The following is a 19,556-nucleotide window of genomic DNA, read 5'->3' on the forward strand; positions in this document are numbered from 1 at the left end:
TGGCAACAAGACACAATAGCTACACCCACTTTGCTGGTAATGAATGATTAACCTGGTATTATCCTTTTATCCTCTCCCACTGGGGTGTTAATGTTGAGCCATGATTGAGCTGGAACTTTACCAATTTACTATATAAATTCAAATGGAGCCTTGTACTTAATTCACACACCAAACATCCATGCAGCGACGGAGCACAGACCTACGCTAAAACACAGATTCCACACGAGTTGATGAGCTAGAGACGGATTTGTTTACGCCGTCTGTCTTCCGCCAGGTAACTACTGTGATATGGCCTTGTTTTTCAGTGATGTGTGTGTGTGTGTGTGTGTGTGCGTGCCATCGCACTGCACAGGTGGCGTGCAGCAGAGACAGGAGCCGGTCTGTGAGCAGGTAGAATACCACTGAGGTGGAAATAACAGTCTGGATTGGTCAGCCGCTCGGAGAGGCCTGGCATGAAATGCTGCAGGTACTGCTGACTGCACACTGCTGCTCCCCCTGCGCTGGACATAATCTTGTACAGGTGCATCCATGTGACTTTGTTTGTCTGGGCAAGACATGCAGGTAGAAGGCATAAGAAAAAAAGGTAAAGACATAGTGTTGCAGTATGAAGTGTGTAGGCCAGCCTGTAGGTTAGTGTCGCACTGGTTCCCTGGGATTCCTCCAGTGAATGTTGGATTGATGCAGAAAATTAACTTTAGCTGTTAATGATACTTACATGTTTACAAGGTAATCTTCTCAAATGAACACCACCATTACGATGTTCGAAGAATAATTGCAATCTCTTAAAAAAGTTAACGTCTGGCTATATACAAACTATGGACTTAACTTAAGCACCACTAAGCTAAAGGTGGATAGGTGTTTGGCGTGATGACGTTTAGTTGTCTCATTAAGCCATTTTTTTAAAGACCCCTAAACTTCAGAATTCACAGGCGGGGTTTATGTTGTCACAATCATTTAAGCTTGTGGTGTCCGCTGACCTTATTTCAGGTTTCTGACCAAAAACCCATTGAAAAAAACTCATCGACTTGAGACGAGGTAACCGGAGGTGCAAAAATGCTGACTCATTCCGGATTTCAGGAATTGGACCTGCAGCACTCTATTTGTGACCGTTGTGTGTTTCATCTAGATTGGTGCTTGATGGCTGACACTTATGGTGAAATGTATTTCAAGTTATCATGTGACACTAAACATAGAACCCAAAGTAATTAAACATAACCTGTCCCAAGTAGTATGGAACGGAATAAATGGAAACAGTGGCGGGCTGGAAGGAAGGAAGTCTGTTCAAAAACATGTGGTAGGATTTGAAATGGTCCGTATTAAAGTCAAATATAGTATTGGTCCAAAGAATGTGCTTTGTAGAAATAGGGCTAAAGATGCAAAATCAATGTAGATAGATAATTAATGTAGAAAATTAATTAATGTACAATTAATTATTGAGAGGACAGAAATTGGGCTGCTTTTTAATATTTCAATGCTGTGTCCAGGAAGCTCCATTGCACTGCTGCTAGATGCCATTGTGCTCATGCTTTCACCTGCTGCTGCTGACTAAAGCCAGCACACTGTGCCCAGCTAAGAGCCCAGCGGCTGTTTATCCCACATTCTAAACAGACAGGTGCCAGTGCCAAAGGCACTCATTAACTCATAATTGTCCAAAAGGTCCTGGGGTGTCATTTATAAACGTACCATATGCACAGAATTTGCCCTTTAAAGAGGAGTAGTGTCCCACACAAACTTGACGGGGGAATGTGCGCACCTGTACAGAAACTCTGAACCTGGTGGCGGACATTATGGAGACGGGGCAAATTGGCGACGCAGATGGTGAGGTGGTGAAATGAAGCCAGATTGTAGAAATGAACTGTTAGTGTGAATTATTGTATTATAATGAGGCCTCTCACACGTTTAATTTAGCTTCATATTACCATGTTATTTATAGATTACTTTATCATAAACATTCAAACCAGTAGTGTAAAGCTATCTGTTTGCTTGTACTAGTGAGTCATATCTATTCGATAAGCACCTTTCAGTTGTAAAAGATATAAGCCAAGTCAAATCTCAAATCATATTCAGCTCAATATTTCATCAGCGCTGCCTGCGAGCCGGAGCGCAGAGGAGAGAGCAGGACTACCGACGCTCGTGGTCGCTGGGGAGCAAACCCCGAATGAATGACATCATTTGTTGACATTCAAGATTACATCAAATAGGATTAAGAACTTGCAAAACAGAGCGTCATTCGTTTTCAATAATCCTCTTAATACTGTGCATATATCACCAAACTAGATTTTTGTTTTTATATATTTTTTTTGTGTAAAATCACTGTAGTGAGCACAACTTAGTTTATTCTTTTATGCTTTATTCGTGCGTTGTACATGAAAACTAACCGATGCAAGTGTCTGAGTTCTGGAGTCCTCTGCCTTCTCCAGTCACCTCAGCCTGCACATGCTCACCACCTGCACATACAGCTTGTGTAAATTAGCAGAGTCTGGAAATAAAGCCAGTGACATCTCTCGCACAATCCCTCCATATCCTCACTATGACTCCTAATCATAATGCTGGCTGTTCACCAAAATTAAAATTCATAAATAAATTGTGTTTACCGATCAAACTTCCATTTTTAGATGATCATCTGGCAAGCAATCGCTCTCTTTGCTGTAAACATGCACATTATGGCGGTGACACGCGTAATGCTGCATGATGCTGTCACTGCCAGAGTTGCCATGATTGACCGCAAACAGCCATTTATCAGCCGGCCCGTTTCTAGATCATGTCTGGTTGAATGTGGGCGTGTGAAGAGCGTGATATGACCGTGTGCGGACAATTCCAAGTCGATTTTGGATTTAGTGTAGATCCTTTGCACCGTTTTATAAATGAGTAAAATACAGCATAAGAGAGAAAATCAGAGAAACTCTTACCAACTGGTAAAAATGGTGATTTCCAATACTCCGTCCTTGAGGACCTTTGCTACTGAAACATGCTTGAATCTGTCTGACCTGCATACATGAGTGATCAAGCTTTTTGGAGTGTAAAAGTGGCTCTGAGGCAGAGGAGGCAAATAAAAGAGACCAGTCAACTCCCTTCCGTCTCCTCCAAAGCCCTTCTTTTGTTCTTAGCTTTTCGGCAGCGAGCCGTGAGTCCAGTCAACTGCAGTGATTTGTCTGCGACACATCAGTAGCTCACAGAGCCGCTCAACGCTCTCATCTTAGAGAGTTTAGGGGGGAGAAATGAGGAGCGAGCCTGAGCACCAGCGCTAGGTATCCTGTACAACCTGCCTTTGGTTCAAGCTGTCACATCAGAGGCAGTTCTCCTCAGCAAATAAGTCCATTTTCACTAGAACAACAGACAGGCAGGCAGGAGGCAGACAGCTGCGCATGCTGGGTATGATCCCACTAACCAACTGTACTCTAGTCTTCATTCGTTCTTTTTCTTGGAGATCCAGCACCAGATTTAGTCAGGAGACAATCCATTGCATGTTGACATTGAAATGCGAACACAAAATAATAGTCAAATTCCAAAAGTTAGGGAAGATGTTAAAGACTTTGGTAGTATAGCAGGATTTAGTGAGTCAAAGCAAGGGATGCATATGTATGATAAAACATGAAAAGGGGAGATGACATTGAACTTTGCCTCCTCGTTCTTGTTGCTTTCTGTGAGAAATTCTGGCTGTTTTTGGTAGAAATGCTGCCAATCCACTTCCTCATTCCATAGGTTATATCTATATTACAGCAGTGACCCTTCACTGACCCCCCCCCATGTACAAATCTGTACACTGGCCCTTTACATAACGCCTACAACCCATTTCACCCCCCGGACTCTTTTCCTACGTATTCCCTCCTATGGTTCAATGACTACTGTCACATTGAGGACAGCAGAAGCGCCTATGTTCCTGTTGCCACATCCACATAAGGGAACTCTGAATGTTCCAGTTAGCTGGGGGACAGTGGGGGGGCTGGAGACGAGGTCAGTGCTGGGTTCAAGACACTGATGGATAAATCTCAGGCAGAAAAGGATGTCCCGAATCTCTAGCAGGACCTAAAGCCCCTTTTTGGGTACAGTGCTGCCACAGGCGGAAACTCATTCTCTCAAACACATCGAGCTGTGGCTGCTGGAGTGCATTTCACCCTCCTGTGTCTGGCAAACACAATGCATGCCATTTAGAAATCCCATTTCTTCGCCAGTTTTGAACTTTCTATCAAAGCCGATGTCCAGCTGACAGAGCCTGCTAGAGAAGGAGGTGGTTGCCAAGTTAAACCTCAGGTAAACCTCGTGTATTGCACAGCTGTAGGTGCTACCTTGGCCTCTTTAAAGATTTACACCTGCCTTTGCAGTCATGATCGTTTGCTGTGTTTTCTGAGGATTTCCTGGTGTACGCTGCAGTGGTTGACCTTAAGAGGAAGCTGCCGTTTGAAGTTTGCGCTGTCTGCCTCTGTGATCTTTCTGTGTCTTTGGCTTATTTGGCCGTGAATGTGAATTATCCTGTAAACCCTGTCTGAGGCTGTGTTCACACTAAGCTTTTTCTCGGTTGAATTAGTTTAAACTCTGGAGCATTTATTCCATTAGTATGGTTCACTGGGGCAGGTCAGAACAATGCCATACTCTGTTTTCTGATATATGCTAACATGGATGGCACCAAGTAACTGCACTTAGATGACTGAGGCGCAAGGCTCGGTCCTCTTACAGAGGAAAAGGCCTGTGATTCAATTAGAGGGAGAATGTATTCTAAACCAAGAACAAGATGGTACAAAACGACATGTGATAGCTGAGTTACTCGTCTTTGGCAAGCAAATCAAATTAAAGCTAGGTCAAACCACAGTCTAGACTGGTTCTCATATCCTGCTTATGTTTCATGTGCTCCCAACTAAAATGAGGAACACATCACCACACTATGATCTTTAACCAAAGCAGTACAGTATTCTTTACTTGGAGTCTGGAGTTTATCTGGAGTTTTCCTCTGATTATGAAAGTGTGGATATTGTTTTAGAGAAATGCTGTACACATTCACTTTGCATTTTGCATTCCATAAACATGAATTATGGAATGCAAAATGGCGCTTGAAGCTGCTCAAGGTAATTTACACCAGCGTTGAAAAACAATAGACTTTGTAATAGCGTTCGAGTTAAGCTCTATCTTTTCTCCTCAACATCTATCTTCCCTGTGTTATTGGATTTGCTGCTCTCTGTGGGTTGAACGCGGCGGGACAAAGCGGCAGCATCCATCGTCCACCTTAGTCCCTTATGTTTCTGACATTAAAGGCAATAAGATAATGGAGCTCCTGCTAGTAAAGAGCAGGCTAATAAACCTCTGGGTCACATAATGATTTTGATGGCATTAATTCAGTGTATGGGAAGGAAAGAGAATTTGATAGTCAGTGTTTTTGCTAAATTTAGAAGCCCCTTTTATTCAGTTGGATTAAGTCTCCCTGTTCACATCAAATCTATTTATATTGGTATCAAAATAATACAGTTTGTGTTGACTGTGCTTGTCTTGTTATACAGTTCCATGTATCAAAGCTGGAAGTCCTTCATTATTCAGCTTTTCAATATTACAAAAATGAGTGAGATAGCATTTCCCACCCTTTATTATCTGTAATGAAGAGTGGCTTACAGTGATTAGAAACGGGCCCATTTTAATGTTATTTGTGATATCAAATCATTTAATGTTGCATACTTTAAAGTAGCACAACACAGTTCAGAGCTCTCTGTTGGTATTCGCCTGTGCTATGCAAATTCAAGTCAAAGACTATGCAACTTAAATAATGTTTTAGGCCATACACGTTAATAACATTTACCCCTCTTGGACACCTCAACCCAAAACCTGCCGGCCTTGCCTGGCAGACTGTAATGTACTCATTCAGTGTGACATTCATCACTTCCTGACAGTAGAAAGCTGAACCGCTGTGGGCTCACGAGCACACAGCTCTTGCCTCAGAGTGTGGTGGCATTTTTGGAGATCTATGAGGTGTTTATGAGCAGCTTGAAAAGGGCATTTTGCAGATTTATGGATGACAAGGCCAAATGATCTATGGAAAACAGGGAGGGAGAAAAGGAGTCATTGTGCATTTGAAAGGGTGTTTCTGGCAGTGTGTTTCTGTGTGTATTTGGGTGGGTAATGCCCATCCCTCCCAATCCCACCGTGTGTGGGACCCTTCCACTGTGCAGTTTGACAGGGACATGAGGAAGTGGAGGGGGGATATAAATGAATAGCTAAAAAGGTCACGTCAAGCCATTCTCATAAAAGCTCATTAACTTTTATTTGTTGCAAAAGATGTCTGTGTAATTACAATAACAGAGATTGAGTTAATGGATTTTCAATAAACAGTGGTGGAGTGGAACCAAAAAATAATAACGCAGAGCTCACGCATGTCTGAGCCTTAACTGCACATTATTGGCAAGTGACCTTTCAAGGAGATAGAGTTTGATCCCAGGTGTATTCTGTGATGTGTGGGTTTAGTTTAAGCATGTGTGTGTGTAATCTGTGTGTTCACTGAATGTTCGTGTCCGAGTGATACAGTAACAGAGCTGTTTTTATTGCTGCTCTGACCTTTATTTATTGGCCCCATCATTGTCTACTGGTCAAGAAGTAGAACAATATGGCAAGTAATCAATATGGCTTCCTCCACACATTGTTCAATAAAAACGAGCAACCAGACGCTTACATTTGTCATTTATGAGCAGCTTTAATAGTGGCTGACCGAATACAGTGCAGATACTGCTCTGCCAGTGTCATGCTAAGGCACGCCGAGAGAGTGAAGGTGTGAACGGACTTCCGTACTCGGCACAATTTTAAGTTGAGGAGAAGGAACCAATCGGTGAGATGTGCTCTGTGTCAGGAGAAGCTGCTCACTCCCGGCTCTACATGATCACACTTTGTGATAGACGTGATTGGACACCAACACTCTGCTCGCATACATTATTGACAGCGGGCAAGTCTGGGTTCCTCTCTGTGTCATTAGCAAGAGCGAGCCATGAATGATGGATGAAACCTGATGTTACATTTAGGACTTGAATGAGCGAAGCTCCCTGTGAAACAGTAATCAATGCTCAGTCGGTTGAATCAACTCATTGGTCTACAACCTTCAGACGGGTAAGTCATTCAGTTGGGGCAGTGATCCTGAGACATGGAAATTGAAAGCATATGTGTCATCGATCAATTAGTGAGAGAAAAAAGGTTCTATCAGGATTGTAGGGATTCGCTCCAAAGTCACATCAATGCCACCCATGTGTTGTTCCAACACCTCACCTTTTTAACCTGCGTGATACCTGGCTCGCTTCCATAGATATGAGGGAGATTTGTTTGTTCACTCTGTGTGCTGATAGCCTGGCAGGCTGTTTGTTTGTTTACTCCCTGTCTAGGTCAAAGCCAATGCCCTCGCTCTTCTTCTGTGCCTTTCCTCTCTCTCACCGAGCCTCTCGATCTGAGTCTCTGAACTCATACAGGCCCTGCTGCGCTGACCTTTTCAGATAGCTATATGTGCTGTAAGGTAATGTTACAACAACATCCAGTTCTCAGATCCAATGCACGTTGCCTACAGAAGCTGAGGGTTGTCTCTGGTGGGGGGTCGACTTGTGGATCAGTTGTTCTTTTGAAATAGGCATGAAGGTGAAAAAGTCAGATGGGTCTGCTGAAGCAACGGAATCAGAATGTGGAAGCTGGTCTAGTTTCTGTAGTTCCGCCGTGCTCCATACAGTTTTCTCTAGAGATGCACAGATTGCAATGTTCTTGGCCTCTTCAGATTTTCTTTGTAAGAACTATAATTGCCAACAAGCCTATCTTTTTTTACCATCGTCCCGGAACTACCTGCATTCTTTACTTTCAGTTTGCATACTTCCACAAAGACAGCGGCATTCTTTTTAACAGCAGTGAGTTAGACAAGCATTGGCACCTACCTGGCAAGACGCTTGACTAGGTGTTGAAACTCTGAAGCAATTGTTTTGACAATGGCATGTCTATTTATTTCTTTTTATATTTTCTGGGTGGGTTCGGACTCTGTGAGCTGGTACTTCTTTCTGCACTCTCTACACTTTTACAATTGTTCTCCGTCTCTCTAACTCTAACATGAAGTTGATACAGAATACGACTGGACTAGCAGAGCTGGAATCATAGCTACTTCCCTGTATTTGCCCTTTTAACGGTAGCTCATATAGCTTCAGAAAAGGAGGATGCGCTTCAACAATGGGATTAACGGGGTAGTGCTAAACCGGTGAGCGTATTCCCAAAAATTAGAAAATGGAGCACATCCCATATTTCAAAGACAAGGAGGAAAATGATTTACATTTCTTTTCCCATTACGATAGTGATATGCTTGGACGTTATGCCATGAAGTGTTTGCTCTGAAGAAGGCTCTGGCTGAAACAGAGAAGATTTTTCCCTTTAAATGCAAAAAAAAACCTATATATCAATATGTCATTAATATGGCATCAGGTAGCTCAGCTCAGTCTGCTCAGTTGAGTTCAGTATCATCTCAAAGATGGCTGCAGTGTGACTTCAGGTTGCAGGGTATTTTCATCTTGCACCAATTTAGCTTTCCTGCTGTTTTAAAGGAAAAAGAAAAAAAACAACAACACGAGAACTTTCCAGGAAAACTGTGAAACTTTGACTTGCAGTACAGTACCTGAGTCTGTACTCTATACTTGTATCTTTGTGTATGTGCATTGATGCAGCCTTCAGAGAGCCTACAGTACCTGATCCCATGCTGTGACCAGATGGTCAACACCCATAAACCTGCAAGACAAGAATACGAATAGAAATGTATATGATGGATGAATAGATGGATTCATGGTGTGAATGCAAGTGTAAGTATAGAATTGGCAGATTTTTCCAACTAAAATACGATTTCTAATTGTTTTTTTGCCCAGTGAAATAAAAATGGCCTTTCCACTTCTTGCTTTATGCTGTATCATAGGCAGGAAGGGGACTCTCGGTCAGACTGGAGGCCTTTAGCGAAGCACTTTGCATAGTATTTATTAGACGCTACACTATTGGTTGCCTATTTAATTTGTTTTCTTACGTATTCTAGCTGTTGTAGAAGAGAAAATATTCTCGCAAGCCAGAGGAAAATGATATGTGTGCACATAACACCTGATCTTTCAAAGCTGTAGGGGAAACAAATCAATACTCCTCCACTGATACACAGAGCTAGGAATACAACAGGTCTTCCAGCTCACCTGTGTTTATTGGGTCTTGCTCTTTCTTAAGCTTTTACAAACAAAGTGAAAACATGTTTCTATCCCCCTTCTGCCTCCTTAGTATTTAATTCTTGCACTGTATACTTTTCCATTTTACAATCCCTTCGTGCATGTAATCCAGCGGCCTCGGGGCCACACCGGGCAGTTCCAGACAAAGTCACATTAGCTTCTCTTGACCTCACAGCTGTAATCGGCTCTGAGGGGAGGTGGGCTGGGGGGGGGGGGGGGGGGGGGGGGTTGTGGTGTTTTGCAAGACTCCCATGCTCAGCGTTCAAAGAGCAGGGATGCGAGTGTTACAACAGCTTACCTGGAGATTACAGCATCAGCAGTTCACTCACAATGCAACCCTGCAGGATTTGACTGCCATTACCCTACCGTGGCGGTTTATTTATTCTGTTCATCCATGGCACTTGGAGGTTTGCAGTGACTTCACTGGGCAGTTATCTGGAAGGCGAGGATTGAGCTGTGGCTCTCCATGTATGCACACACTTAGGGAAAGACCCTGACAGTTTGAACTGCTGTTACTAAAATTGGAACATCTTGTGTTCTATTAATTGGGCAGTTGTCATCAGATGACGTGCTATGATCATTCATTTCCTTCCTTGTTATGTCTGCAGTGGCTTTGTGGCTTCTGCAGGCACATGGCACAATCCTGCTCACCAACAATGCACGGCTCTGAGCGTACCGTGCGCCCGTATATACATTTAGTGACGCTGTCTCCAGGGTAAGGTGATTCCCTTCATACTGTACATTGTCTAGAAGTCTATTTCAGAGACGGATGAGAGGGTCTGAGAATTGCCAGCCTTCTTTTTCTTCCAGAAATCCCCGACAATACCAGCCATGTTGTAGGAACGGAGAGGCTGGCTAGCTCAATCCTAACTCAATCGAGGATCATCAACTATTGTCACTAAATCAGCCCCTTTAGTCTTTAGCTTCTCTCTCAATTCATTACAAGTGAATGGGCTTTTATTGGCGTGACCATTTTAACAGGGACTCAGGGAGTGTGTGGAAGCTTGTAAGGCTGGATCGACACAGGCAATTTACGAGGGGATCGACGGGCGACTTGAGGCCAAAACCAGCACAAAACAAACATAGCCAGAGAGAGCGAGGGGGAGATTAAGAGATTTGTCGCCCCCCCCCCCCCCCACAAACCCCACTGTTCCTCCTTTTTTATTATCCCTCTGTTTGTTTGTTCTCAGCTTGTTTGTAGTGCTCATCCCCTTCAATCTTGGATGCTGTTGGTTTTCCAGGCTGCCGTGTCACTTTTTTGTGCATGTTTTTCTTTTCAGATTTTCTCTGGCAGTCATCCAAACAAATTCAAACATGTCCCGAGACTGTTAGTCAAACTGCGTCATTATTCTCTTTTATGAAAGCATTCTAAAAGCCGATATCGATTTAAAATGCAAAGCGGCACTATTAAGAGCTGCTTCAAGTGTTACTCAAACAACTTACTGCTTCATGTCGTGCAAATAGAGAACATTTTGAGAAGAGAGAAGGAAAGACAAGATATCTTCTCACAGTGTCGTCATGGTTGTTTTTTCCATTCTACTACCGTGCCATAACCTTTCAGGTTCCTGCAACGTGTAGGTCTTTCTATCTGCAGGTGGCATTGAACGCACCAGGACATGTTGCAGAAGAAGTCTGAGGTATCGGAGCAGAAAGGATGAGAGAGAAAGTCTCCATTCTATGCAGTCAAACGAGGGTTGAACCCATGTCAAAATCCCTGCCAGTGATTCATTCAACACATGCTGAATATGACACGTTATCTTTCCTTTCAAGTCATCCTTGACTTATTAAAGCAAGTTTTCAGTGAATTTCCTCTTTAGTCCAGAACGGTGCTATTATTGGGCTTGGATGGTATCAAGGTATACCAGGGTATATTTGCTCCTCTTTTTGTGAAAGTGATGAGGAGATGCTGTGGAGTGTGTAGTGCACAGCCAGAGGTCAGCCCATACTGGTGGAACAGGCAGCTCAGCTGAGAAAGATGGCAACTGTGAGTGGTGGGGATAACGTAATTTGTAGGAGCTCCCCGCCAAAGGCCCAGATCAGAAACACCTTGATGTTGGCTCGGCGCTCGGCCGCTATTTGTAAACTGTTTAAAGATGAGAGCAGAGAGCTTCACCGATGCATCGCATGATTTCTAGCAGGCCACATACCTGGATCTATCTGAGTAGTCTGTCGGGGAGCTACAGCCAATTAGAGAGCAAGACATGGGCTGAGGGGAAACATGATACATATGGAATCATGAATATTACACATATGACTTCATCTTGAGATGACCCTTCAATTACAGAAGCAGTTTATTAGCCACATGATGTTATTCAACTGCCAGGCTTCCACCACCAGCCGGACATCATCTCCGTCCAGCGAGAATCAAGGGACGAAGGGCGCTTCTATATCTATCTGTTATTCTATGAGCATATACGTATTAGTCCTCGTTAAGTTTGAGTTTAAACCTTGCAGGACTTGTGTAAGTGGCTAAATGCATATTTGACACACAGTATTGTAGGCTAGGCAATGTCATAAATGCCACAATAAGCTTTTTTACACACGTTATATACCGTATATGATGAGATATCGAGAATGTATAAATATTTAAAAAAATAGATGCCGCCCAAGCCTAATTACTGTGGCATTTAAGAAGTTGTGGAATAATTTGAATTGTGCAGTACAGGTTCATTTCTTTATTCATTTCTGATATTGTGATGTACTGCCGATTATTTTTGGAAAAAGTTACTTTGGGATACTTCAAACGTAGCTGTCCTGGAATTGTCTGTCTAAAGTCAGCCGCCTACGTTTGTAGTCTATACTGTGACTACACACATCGCCAGTCATACCACCAGACAACTAAATGACCCGGGGTAGTTAGTTCTCACAAGAGTTTCAAATAGTTTTGTTGTTTCATCAAACTGTAGATTTCTCTTCAGTGCACGACCCACAACGCAACAGTCCTCCGTCTCATCCTGCTTCTTTTTTCACGCAGGAGATAAGCCCTCTGCCAAGGTTCCTTACATCTCATATCTCCCTCGCCCCCCATCTGTACTCCCCTCCCTCCCCCTTCCACTCCGCTCTTTTCCCATTATCTCCCCCCTCACTCCCATCTCCCCTGTCTTCCTAGCTTTGCAAAGATAAGATTTCCTTTCCCAGTGAGTCCTCAGTGTCGATACTAATGTGCTGCTATCATCGATGAACTGTCAGACCGCCTCCTCCCGTTCCGCACCGTTCCTCTGCTGACCTTTCTGCAGCAACAATACTAAAAAGACATTTTATGATACATGCATGTTCCATATGACTGCATTTTTCGACACAGGCTTTAATGCACAGTGACAGATTGATAAATTATTCCTTTTTGCCTTATTCAATGACACGTAACACTCTTTTTGTACCATGCCTCAAGTGATTTCTACTTTTTTTTTTTTTTAAGTATAAATATTCTTCATTGCTGAATTAAGCATGATAGCAACGCGTCATTAGATCACAAAAGAGCACAGGATGGGAGCGGCAAGAGGTATCAGCCCACTCAGTGAGGGGTCTGCTGGAGAAATGGAGCAGCAAACATGTCACTTAATGTGTGTTGATGTGTCTTTGCTCACAGTTGTTGGGCTGAGGGAGGATGCTGAGAGGCCGCCAGCTAACAGTTAGGGACATCAATGAGGTGGATCTACCGTCACTGATTGAACCTAACTAAATGTGTCATCATGGTGGTCCCTGTTATCCAAATCACCTAACAGCAACATAAGTATATATAGATTATATATGTATATATATTTTGCACTGGGAACCCCGATTGGAGCCAAATCTGGAACCCCGGCATCATTAGTGCTCTGCTCTGTCTTTAGAGCTCCACATAGAAAGACGTTGCGGTGCGTCTTTGCCAGAGGGATAGAGACTTGAGATGCAGAGCCCAGAGGCTGAAATGTCACTGCAATGCTTTGACAGCAAATGAGTCGCTTGACTTTTTCTTTACACCAGTCGTACAGACGGGAGATTTTACTTTTTTTAAGTTTAATGTATGCTCTCAAAGTGTGGCAGCCACACTTACAGCTGATGTGTAATCATTGCTGATAGCTCACAAAGTGGCATCAAATAGGCAGAGACTTCACAGAGATTGTGCTGGCAGGCTGTCTTGAGCAGCCAATGATGTCACCCCATGTCTCAGTTGCTCCTTTTAGAACAGTTTTGCAGTCAATAGTTGTCAATCGTGTAAATGCTGTAGCTTTAATACAAGCCTGTTGTAGCTCTCTGTGGGAGCAAACCGCCTCCGTTTGATCGGGACTCACTTCTGTGCTTCATAGCCGTTGCTTGAAGGCACACAGTTTGATTTGTAAGCACAAATAGCTCGACTGATGCACTCCAAGGCCTTCACAGTTTAGATCATCGTTTACAATAAACAATCTGCACATTTCTGAGTCGTATGAAATGTATAAAATGTGTGCTGTAGTAAATGGACAGCAGACTTGTTTGATCATTGGTTGAGAAACGGTGCGGTGAAGATACAGTACCTTCAGCATGACATAAGAGTAAAGAATATTACATCCTAGCTTAATAGATTGAATGCTGATATAAAAACACAAAAAGGCAGTCCATTAATCTGAATTTAACCTTGCATGTTTGTGTATTTGTATACTAATCTAACCTTGTTTTTATCCTTTGTAAGAAATAATCTGACAGAGGATTTGAAAGTGGGGGTCAAAGAAACATGATCTCTTTATGTCATTTGATGAGTTCATGATCATACTCAGAGATTTCAGGAGCTATAGAAACAAATCTCTTTAGGTCACCCTGAGCAGGGATTAGTACAAGAAGTCATTTCAAATTGTAATAAAAAGTCAGATATGCTTAGATGTAGAGAAAATAGTCCATATTCAGGCAGAACAAATGTCACCTTCAATTTTGTTTATCAATATAATCTTTTTTGAAATGCACTCCTGAAAAGTAGTGTTTGAAAACTACAATGCAGCTTGCGTACAGGCTGTTGGGTCATGTATTTGTCTCATTTCCACAGATAACTGTCCAAATACAGGTGGCGAGATGTTGAGGTACTTCCAGCACAGCTAGAGTACTATTTAATTGCAGGAAGAAAAAAAACCTCAACAGTAAACGTCAGGTTTTGGCTTCACCCCCTTTATAATCAAAGCGCACGGCTTACTAGAGCTGCCATTATACATCAGTGTTTAGCAGTCGTACAGGCAGAAAGTCATTATACTGTAGAAGAGGCAGAAACACTCCACTGACAACAGCCTCAATAGACCAGAATGCCAGGCATGTTCTGTTTGGGTGGTGTTGTGCAGTGCCTACTGTTTCTTCACTGGATGGAACGTAATATGCTCAGCTGCTGCTTGTAGCTTCCACCTACACAAACAACCGGGAGGTGTTGAAAGGCAGTCTGGGATGCAGGACATCACAGACTACTGTACAACTACCAAGGCAGAGTGTGTACACTAAAACCTGGAATGCTTTGAACATCATGGAGTAATGATTTATACTTAGTGTGTTTTCCTTTATTTAGATTCCCTGACAACCCAGCACTTTTGTCTTCTCAGTATTGCTATGTTTATAAATGAAATAAATGACAAAGGTAAAAGTAATGTCAAATCCAGTTCATCCTGCTGCCGTCAGTGACTGTAGTGAGAGCAGTTCTCTCTTCGGCCATGGCACGTCTCCAATAGAAACTGCTGTTACATGAACATCTTAGTTAACTCAGCACTAGTCATTACTTCAGAATTTAATATCAGTGACACATGAATGATACTAATACAAACTTCAATGGAAATTGAAATCAGGGTTAAATGTAGTGAAAAATGAGCCGAGTTGAAAATCAAATGTCATTAAGTTTGCAAGGCTGGAGGGCCCTACAAGACGGGAAGGCGGCCAAGCCAGGCCAACGTTTGATTGGGGAAAGATCACTCATTCGCTCGCTCTCTGTCTCAGACACACACACACACACACACACACACACTCTCACTCTCACACGAAATATATGTGGATCCTGATGTACCTGCCATTTCTTCTGATTTAAGATATTCATGTTGTCCGTGTTGTTAGCATTTAAATAGTGCTTTTAAGCTCTCTCTGCCACACAGCCAGGTGCAATGCAGTTAATCTGTGGAGGATAATATCACTGTCAGTGTTCGTCAGTGGTCTGCTTGCTTCCTCTCGCTGTCTGCACACATTCAGCAGAGCTAGAGATATCAGAGCTCAGAAACCATTTGCTACCATCCATCCTTGTATATTGTGAAAAACTAGTTCCACAGACTTGGGGAAAAAAAAATAGAACCCAGATAATCTGTCACAGCAAACATGAAGCATCCATTTGATTCAGTCAAAGCTTGAGTTTATTCAGTGTTCCATTGTGCCTCAGTTGGGTGTTTTCACATTGGTGCTGCATTATTTTACACTTTGCTTCCTGTCAATCACCTGACACCCACAGGCGGACATGAAATGCAAATTATCTATTTAAATCCAGTCATGTTATAAACTTTAGTGTAACATCCATGGTACAATAAAGTTTGTATTTAGGCTGCCTTTGGTTTTACCCTGCAAAACCTTTTTTTATTTTTTATTGCTGCTCTTCACAGAACAGGTTGGGGGGGTGGGAGAGTTATCTGAAATATTGGATTATACAACTATTCTTATACAATTATTCTTCCTGTCTGTCTTTATCTTAGTTTATAGCTGTCTCACCTTGTCCGAGGGCCCTGATATATGTCAACCACTGCCTTTACCCAGTCCTCTAACTCTAACTCTCAGCGCTGTGATCACCATCGCAGTAGAGGTGCACCCACATTCATTTCTCAAATGATTGCCTCTCCTTGACCTCCCTCTGATATCTACTTTAGCTGTATTAGTCAGCACTGTGGGAGGTTACACTAGTCTGTCTGTGTTAACTGTGAAAGTACAGATACTACCGATGTGCATGCTTGTTCCGTGAAGAAAGCCCCTATACATGTGTTTAAGGTTCCATCTCTCTAATCCTTTCCATTGGATCCCAGTTTCTCTCCCTTCCTGACATCCTGTATTCACTGGGGGATGCTTTATACGTTGTGTTGTTGCTAGATACATCTGTCAATATGTTAGGATTTTTGTTTATCAGGATTAAAAAGCCTCAATATTTGCACATTTGTCGGGTGGAAGTTTTGTGTTTTGCTGTCGAGATTCGGTGTGAAATCTGCAAATGCCATGTCTTGTGGATTAACTTGTCAGTCAGAGAGAAAGTTTCTGACAATGTTGGGGAATTCATGACAAAGCTCCCCTCTGATTAGAATATAAAGAGGAAGGAGAAGGGGTGTAGGGAGTGTGTGTGCATGTTTCTATCCATCACATGTCTTCTCACCGCTAACTTGTCTCCGTTATTCGCTAATGTTGTCATTTCTTCTCCTCTCTGCCTCTCTGAAGTCATGTCAAATAGCCTTGGGTGGTTCCTCTTCTTTTCTCCCTTTTTGAAGTCTCACTTTCTCAGTGATTTTGCTGGCCATACAACAGACTTTTGAAAAGTCTTTCCAGTGCAACTAGAGGGACTATCAATACAGGGGCTTTGTAGAAGAAAGGTTTGCTTTTGAAGTTTGGAATAAAAAGCTGGTTGTAAAGCAATACCCAAATATTTCAACACTTGGCTACACTGTGGTTTATTATGCAGAATTCAATACAAGGCACACCAAAGAATGCGGTAGAGACGGTGTTGTTCACAGCAATACGCTAATACAGCCGCTGTTTCTCTAGCCCAGCATTGTTTGGGTAATGTGCCAACCTGTGTGGATCCAAAGAAAATGTTGTACTGTGTGCTGCTCCAATATTCACTCTGACTATTTGCTTTATGCCACATTTGAGCAACAGAATACAGGGTTGGTAAACTGCAGCTGGAAAACAGATGGAAACATTAGCCGAGGGAACCTCTTTATGGACAACATACTCACCGGCCACTTTATTAGGTACACCTTGCTAGTCCCGGGTTGGACCCCTTTTGCCTTCAGAACTGCCTTAATTCTTCGTAACATACAATCAACAGAGTTGGAAACATTCCTCACGGATTTTGGTCCATATTGACATGACAGCATCACGCAGTTGCTGCAGATTTGTCAATGGATTTCAATGGATTTCAAAATTGACATTGACTTTCCAGGTGCTCTCAAGCATTTCAGTTTATTCATACGCAAGCATGCGTATACAGTACTAAACTGGCATTGTATTCTTGGTACAGATCATTATACAGTAGATGCCAGAAGAGTTAGTGGATATTCACATTATTACACATGTTACAGTACCACAGCTACCCTCAGGGTAAAGTACAGCATTACTAGCTTCCTCAAAAAGTAGAAGTAAAGCAGCTACCACTCTATTCAAGCTTTAAACATTTTGACTCTTATGAAAATACAAAGAATTCCTATCCACTCTACTGTGCATGTCAGAGTTCATAGCTAGGTAATCAGATGATGGTGTTGCAGCATAAGGGCGTCTTGATGTCTGCGTGGTTCACATGTGCTTCTCCAGCTGAGTCAAAGTGGAGATAGCTATACGGTCCCTTTACTAACGCTTGTGATGTTGATCTTGAACTCCCTCTGTGACGCCTTGCTGCAGTGCTTGAGCTCTTATCCATAATGAGAAAATGATTCTGATAATTATAGGTGATTATTTTTCAAAAGAAGTCAACTATGACAATAGTTTTTCCTCAGGATGCACATTGGTTGATGGCCACATCTCTCATTAACTGCTGAATACTGACAGAATGTCTTTTTCCCCAATGACGAGAGCATATTGGACTGCATGAGGCTGCACAGCGTCTTCTTTCGGAGTGCCTCGGATATTTCCGTGCAGCGAGCGCTTACGGTTCAACATGTCTTTCAGAAAAGCGCTGCTGACATCACAGGAGAAATTGGAGGAGAAGCTTATTATGTCCATGTCGATCTGTCCTGAGCGTTATACGTCACAGACATATGTTACAGACACTATCATAACAAATGTAGGGAAGCAGATTTGTTGGAGCAGATCAGTCCACATGTTGGTGTAGATGGTAAACAACAATGTCAAACCAATAGAAAGTAGCCCAAATAGATAAAAGAAAGCAAGGGGCGATGCCAGTCGGTCATGCAACTGTGGTCAAGGGGTTATATTCTGTCAAGATGTTTTTGACATAATAACATTTTTAAAACATTTCCAATGAAACGCTGGGATGAAGCTCTCCCCAGGGGCCCTTTTCTGCCAGAAAAAGACTATATGGACACAGGCCTTTAGTCATTGCTCTCTTTCTTTGTGCAACCATATATCATATTGTATTTTTTTTTGAATATATATATATATATAGCTCTTAAGTAATTTTTTAAAATGCTATTTAACCTGCTGTTGAGCCCTTATATTTTAAGTAATAATCATAATTGTCGCGCATATTTAGAAATGGTGTTGAACCTTGCAATATTTGCCATATTACTTACTTAACGTTGGTTCGTGCTCTTTTTGTATCCAACCAACAGCTAACTGTGTAGATTCCTTCATGTGCTAAGGAATGTGAGGATAGTGATGCAGAGGTTGTTTTTTCAATGCAGGCATGCTTTTCTGCCCTCGGTAAATCCTTTAGTTAGCTCGGTTAGGATTAGATCTGAAAAGTCTCTCATTTGCCTCCAAAGCTCTCAGCTTCTCCACTGCTTCCATCTGAATTTTACTTTAGTATTTATTCTATATACACTTTTTTATTACAGCCCACGTCTGCTTTCTGTTCTACCCTGTGACTGTCTCGTTAATTCATTTTACTTTTGTTGCTTGAGGTATTGCACACTAATTTAGAGATATGAAAGCAATGTCACATTTGACTGGCTGTCAGCTTGTCTTTATTTCAGCCTTTTAGGTCACTTTTAGTCTTGGATTGGGTGGAAATTGTTAGAATAAAGCATTTGTATCCCTCGGCCTATATCAAGGCCCCATTTCTGCACCGCGTTATCACAAGTATAGAAAAGCTTGTGAGCGTTTTCTTCTGAAAAACATTCCCCGCTCTCCCTTATGAATCACAAAGTACATTGAAAAGACTAGGATCCCAGTGGAGCTTTGAGCCTGAGGCTATATGGGATACACCCTAATGAAAAACAGCTCTGGGATGAAGGCTATGGGTGGTAAAGACTACAGGAATCTATCATTCGGATAACTGGGACAAGCTGAGAGAGAAGGGGTACATCCCCCAAGTGTCTGACTGAACTCACATTTCTTCCCTCAGGCGAGATTTTACTTTCTGTTAAGTAAGAGTCAACCTTGAAACAGTATGGATTTAACAATTGATGGAGCTCAATATTTCCTGTAACATGGCCTCTTGGAAAATTATTCTTAATTTGTTATTTAATATCTTTTTATTTTTTAATTCTTTGCTCTTAAGTAGAACATAATGCGAGAAGTAAA

The 19,556-nt window shown here is 42.3% G+C and overlaps 1 protein-coding gene across 36 annotated transcripts in view; it reads left to right on the forward strand.

Annotated features, from left to right (window-relative positions):
- The window catches only part of nrxn2b (neurexin 2b), a 528,601-nt gene that overhangs the window by 15,584 nt on the left and 493,461 nt on the right, over positions 1 to 19,556 (forward strand). Inside the window, exons 2-3 of one of the 36 annotated variants that reach the window (XM_076087065.1) lie at positions 2,034 to 2,044; positions 19,197 to 19,203. The exons of the other annotated variants lie outside the window; for them this stretch is intronic. Coding sequence (XP_075943180.1) covers positions 2,034 to 2,044; positions 19,197 to 19,203 — 18 coding nt within the window. The remainder of the gene's footprint in view (positions 1 to 2,033; positions 2,045 to 19,196; positions 19,204 to 19,556) is intronic. 36 annotated transcript variants of the gene reach the window in all.

The sequence above is a fragment of the Anarhichas minor genome, unplaced genomic scaffold, assembly GCF_050575085.1.
Source record: "Anarhichas minor isolate MPS153535 unplaced genomic scaffold, ASM5057508v1 ptg000009l, whole genome shotgun sequence".
Lineage (NCBI taxonomy): Eukaryota > Metazoa > Chordata > Actinopteri > Perciformes > Anarhichadidae > Anarhichas > Anarhichas minor.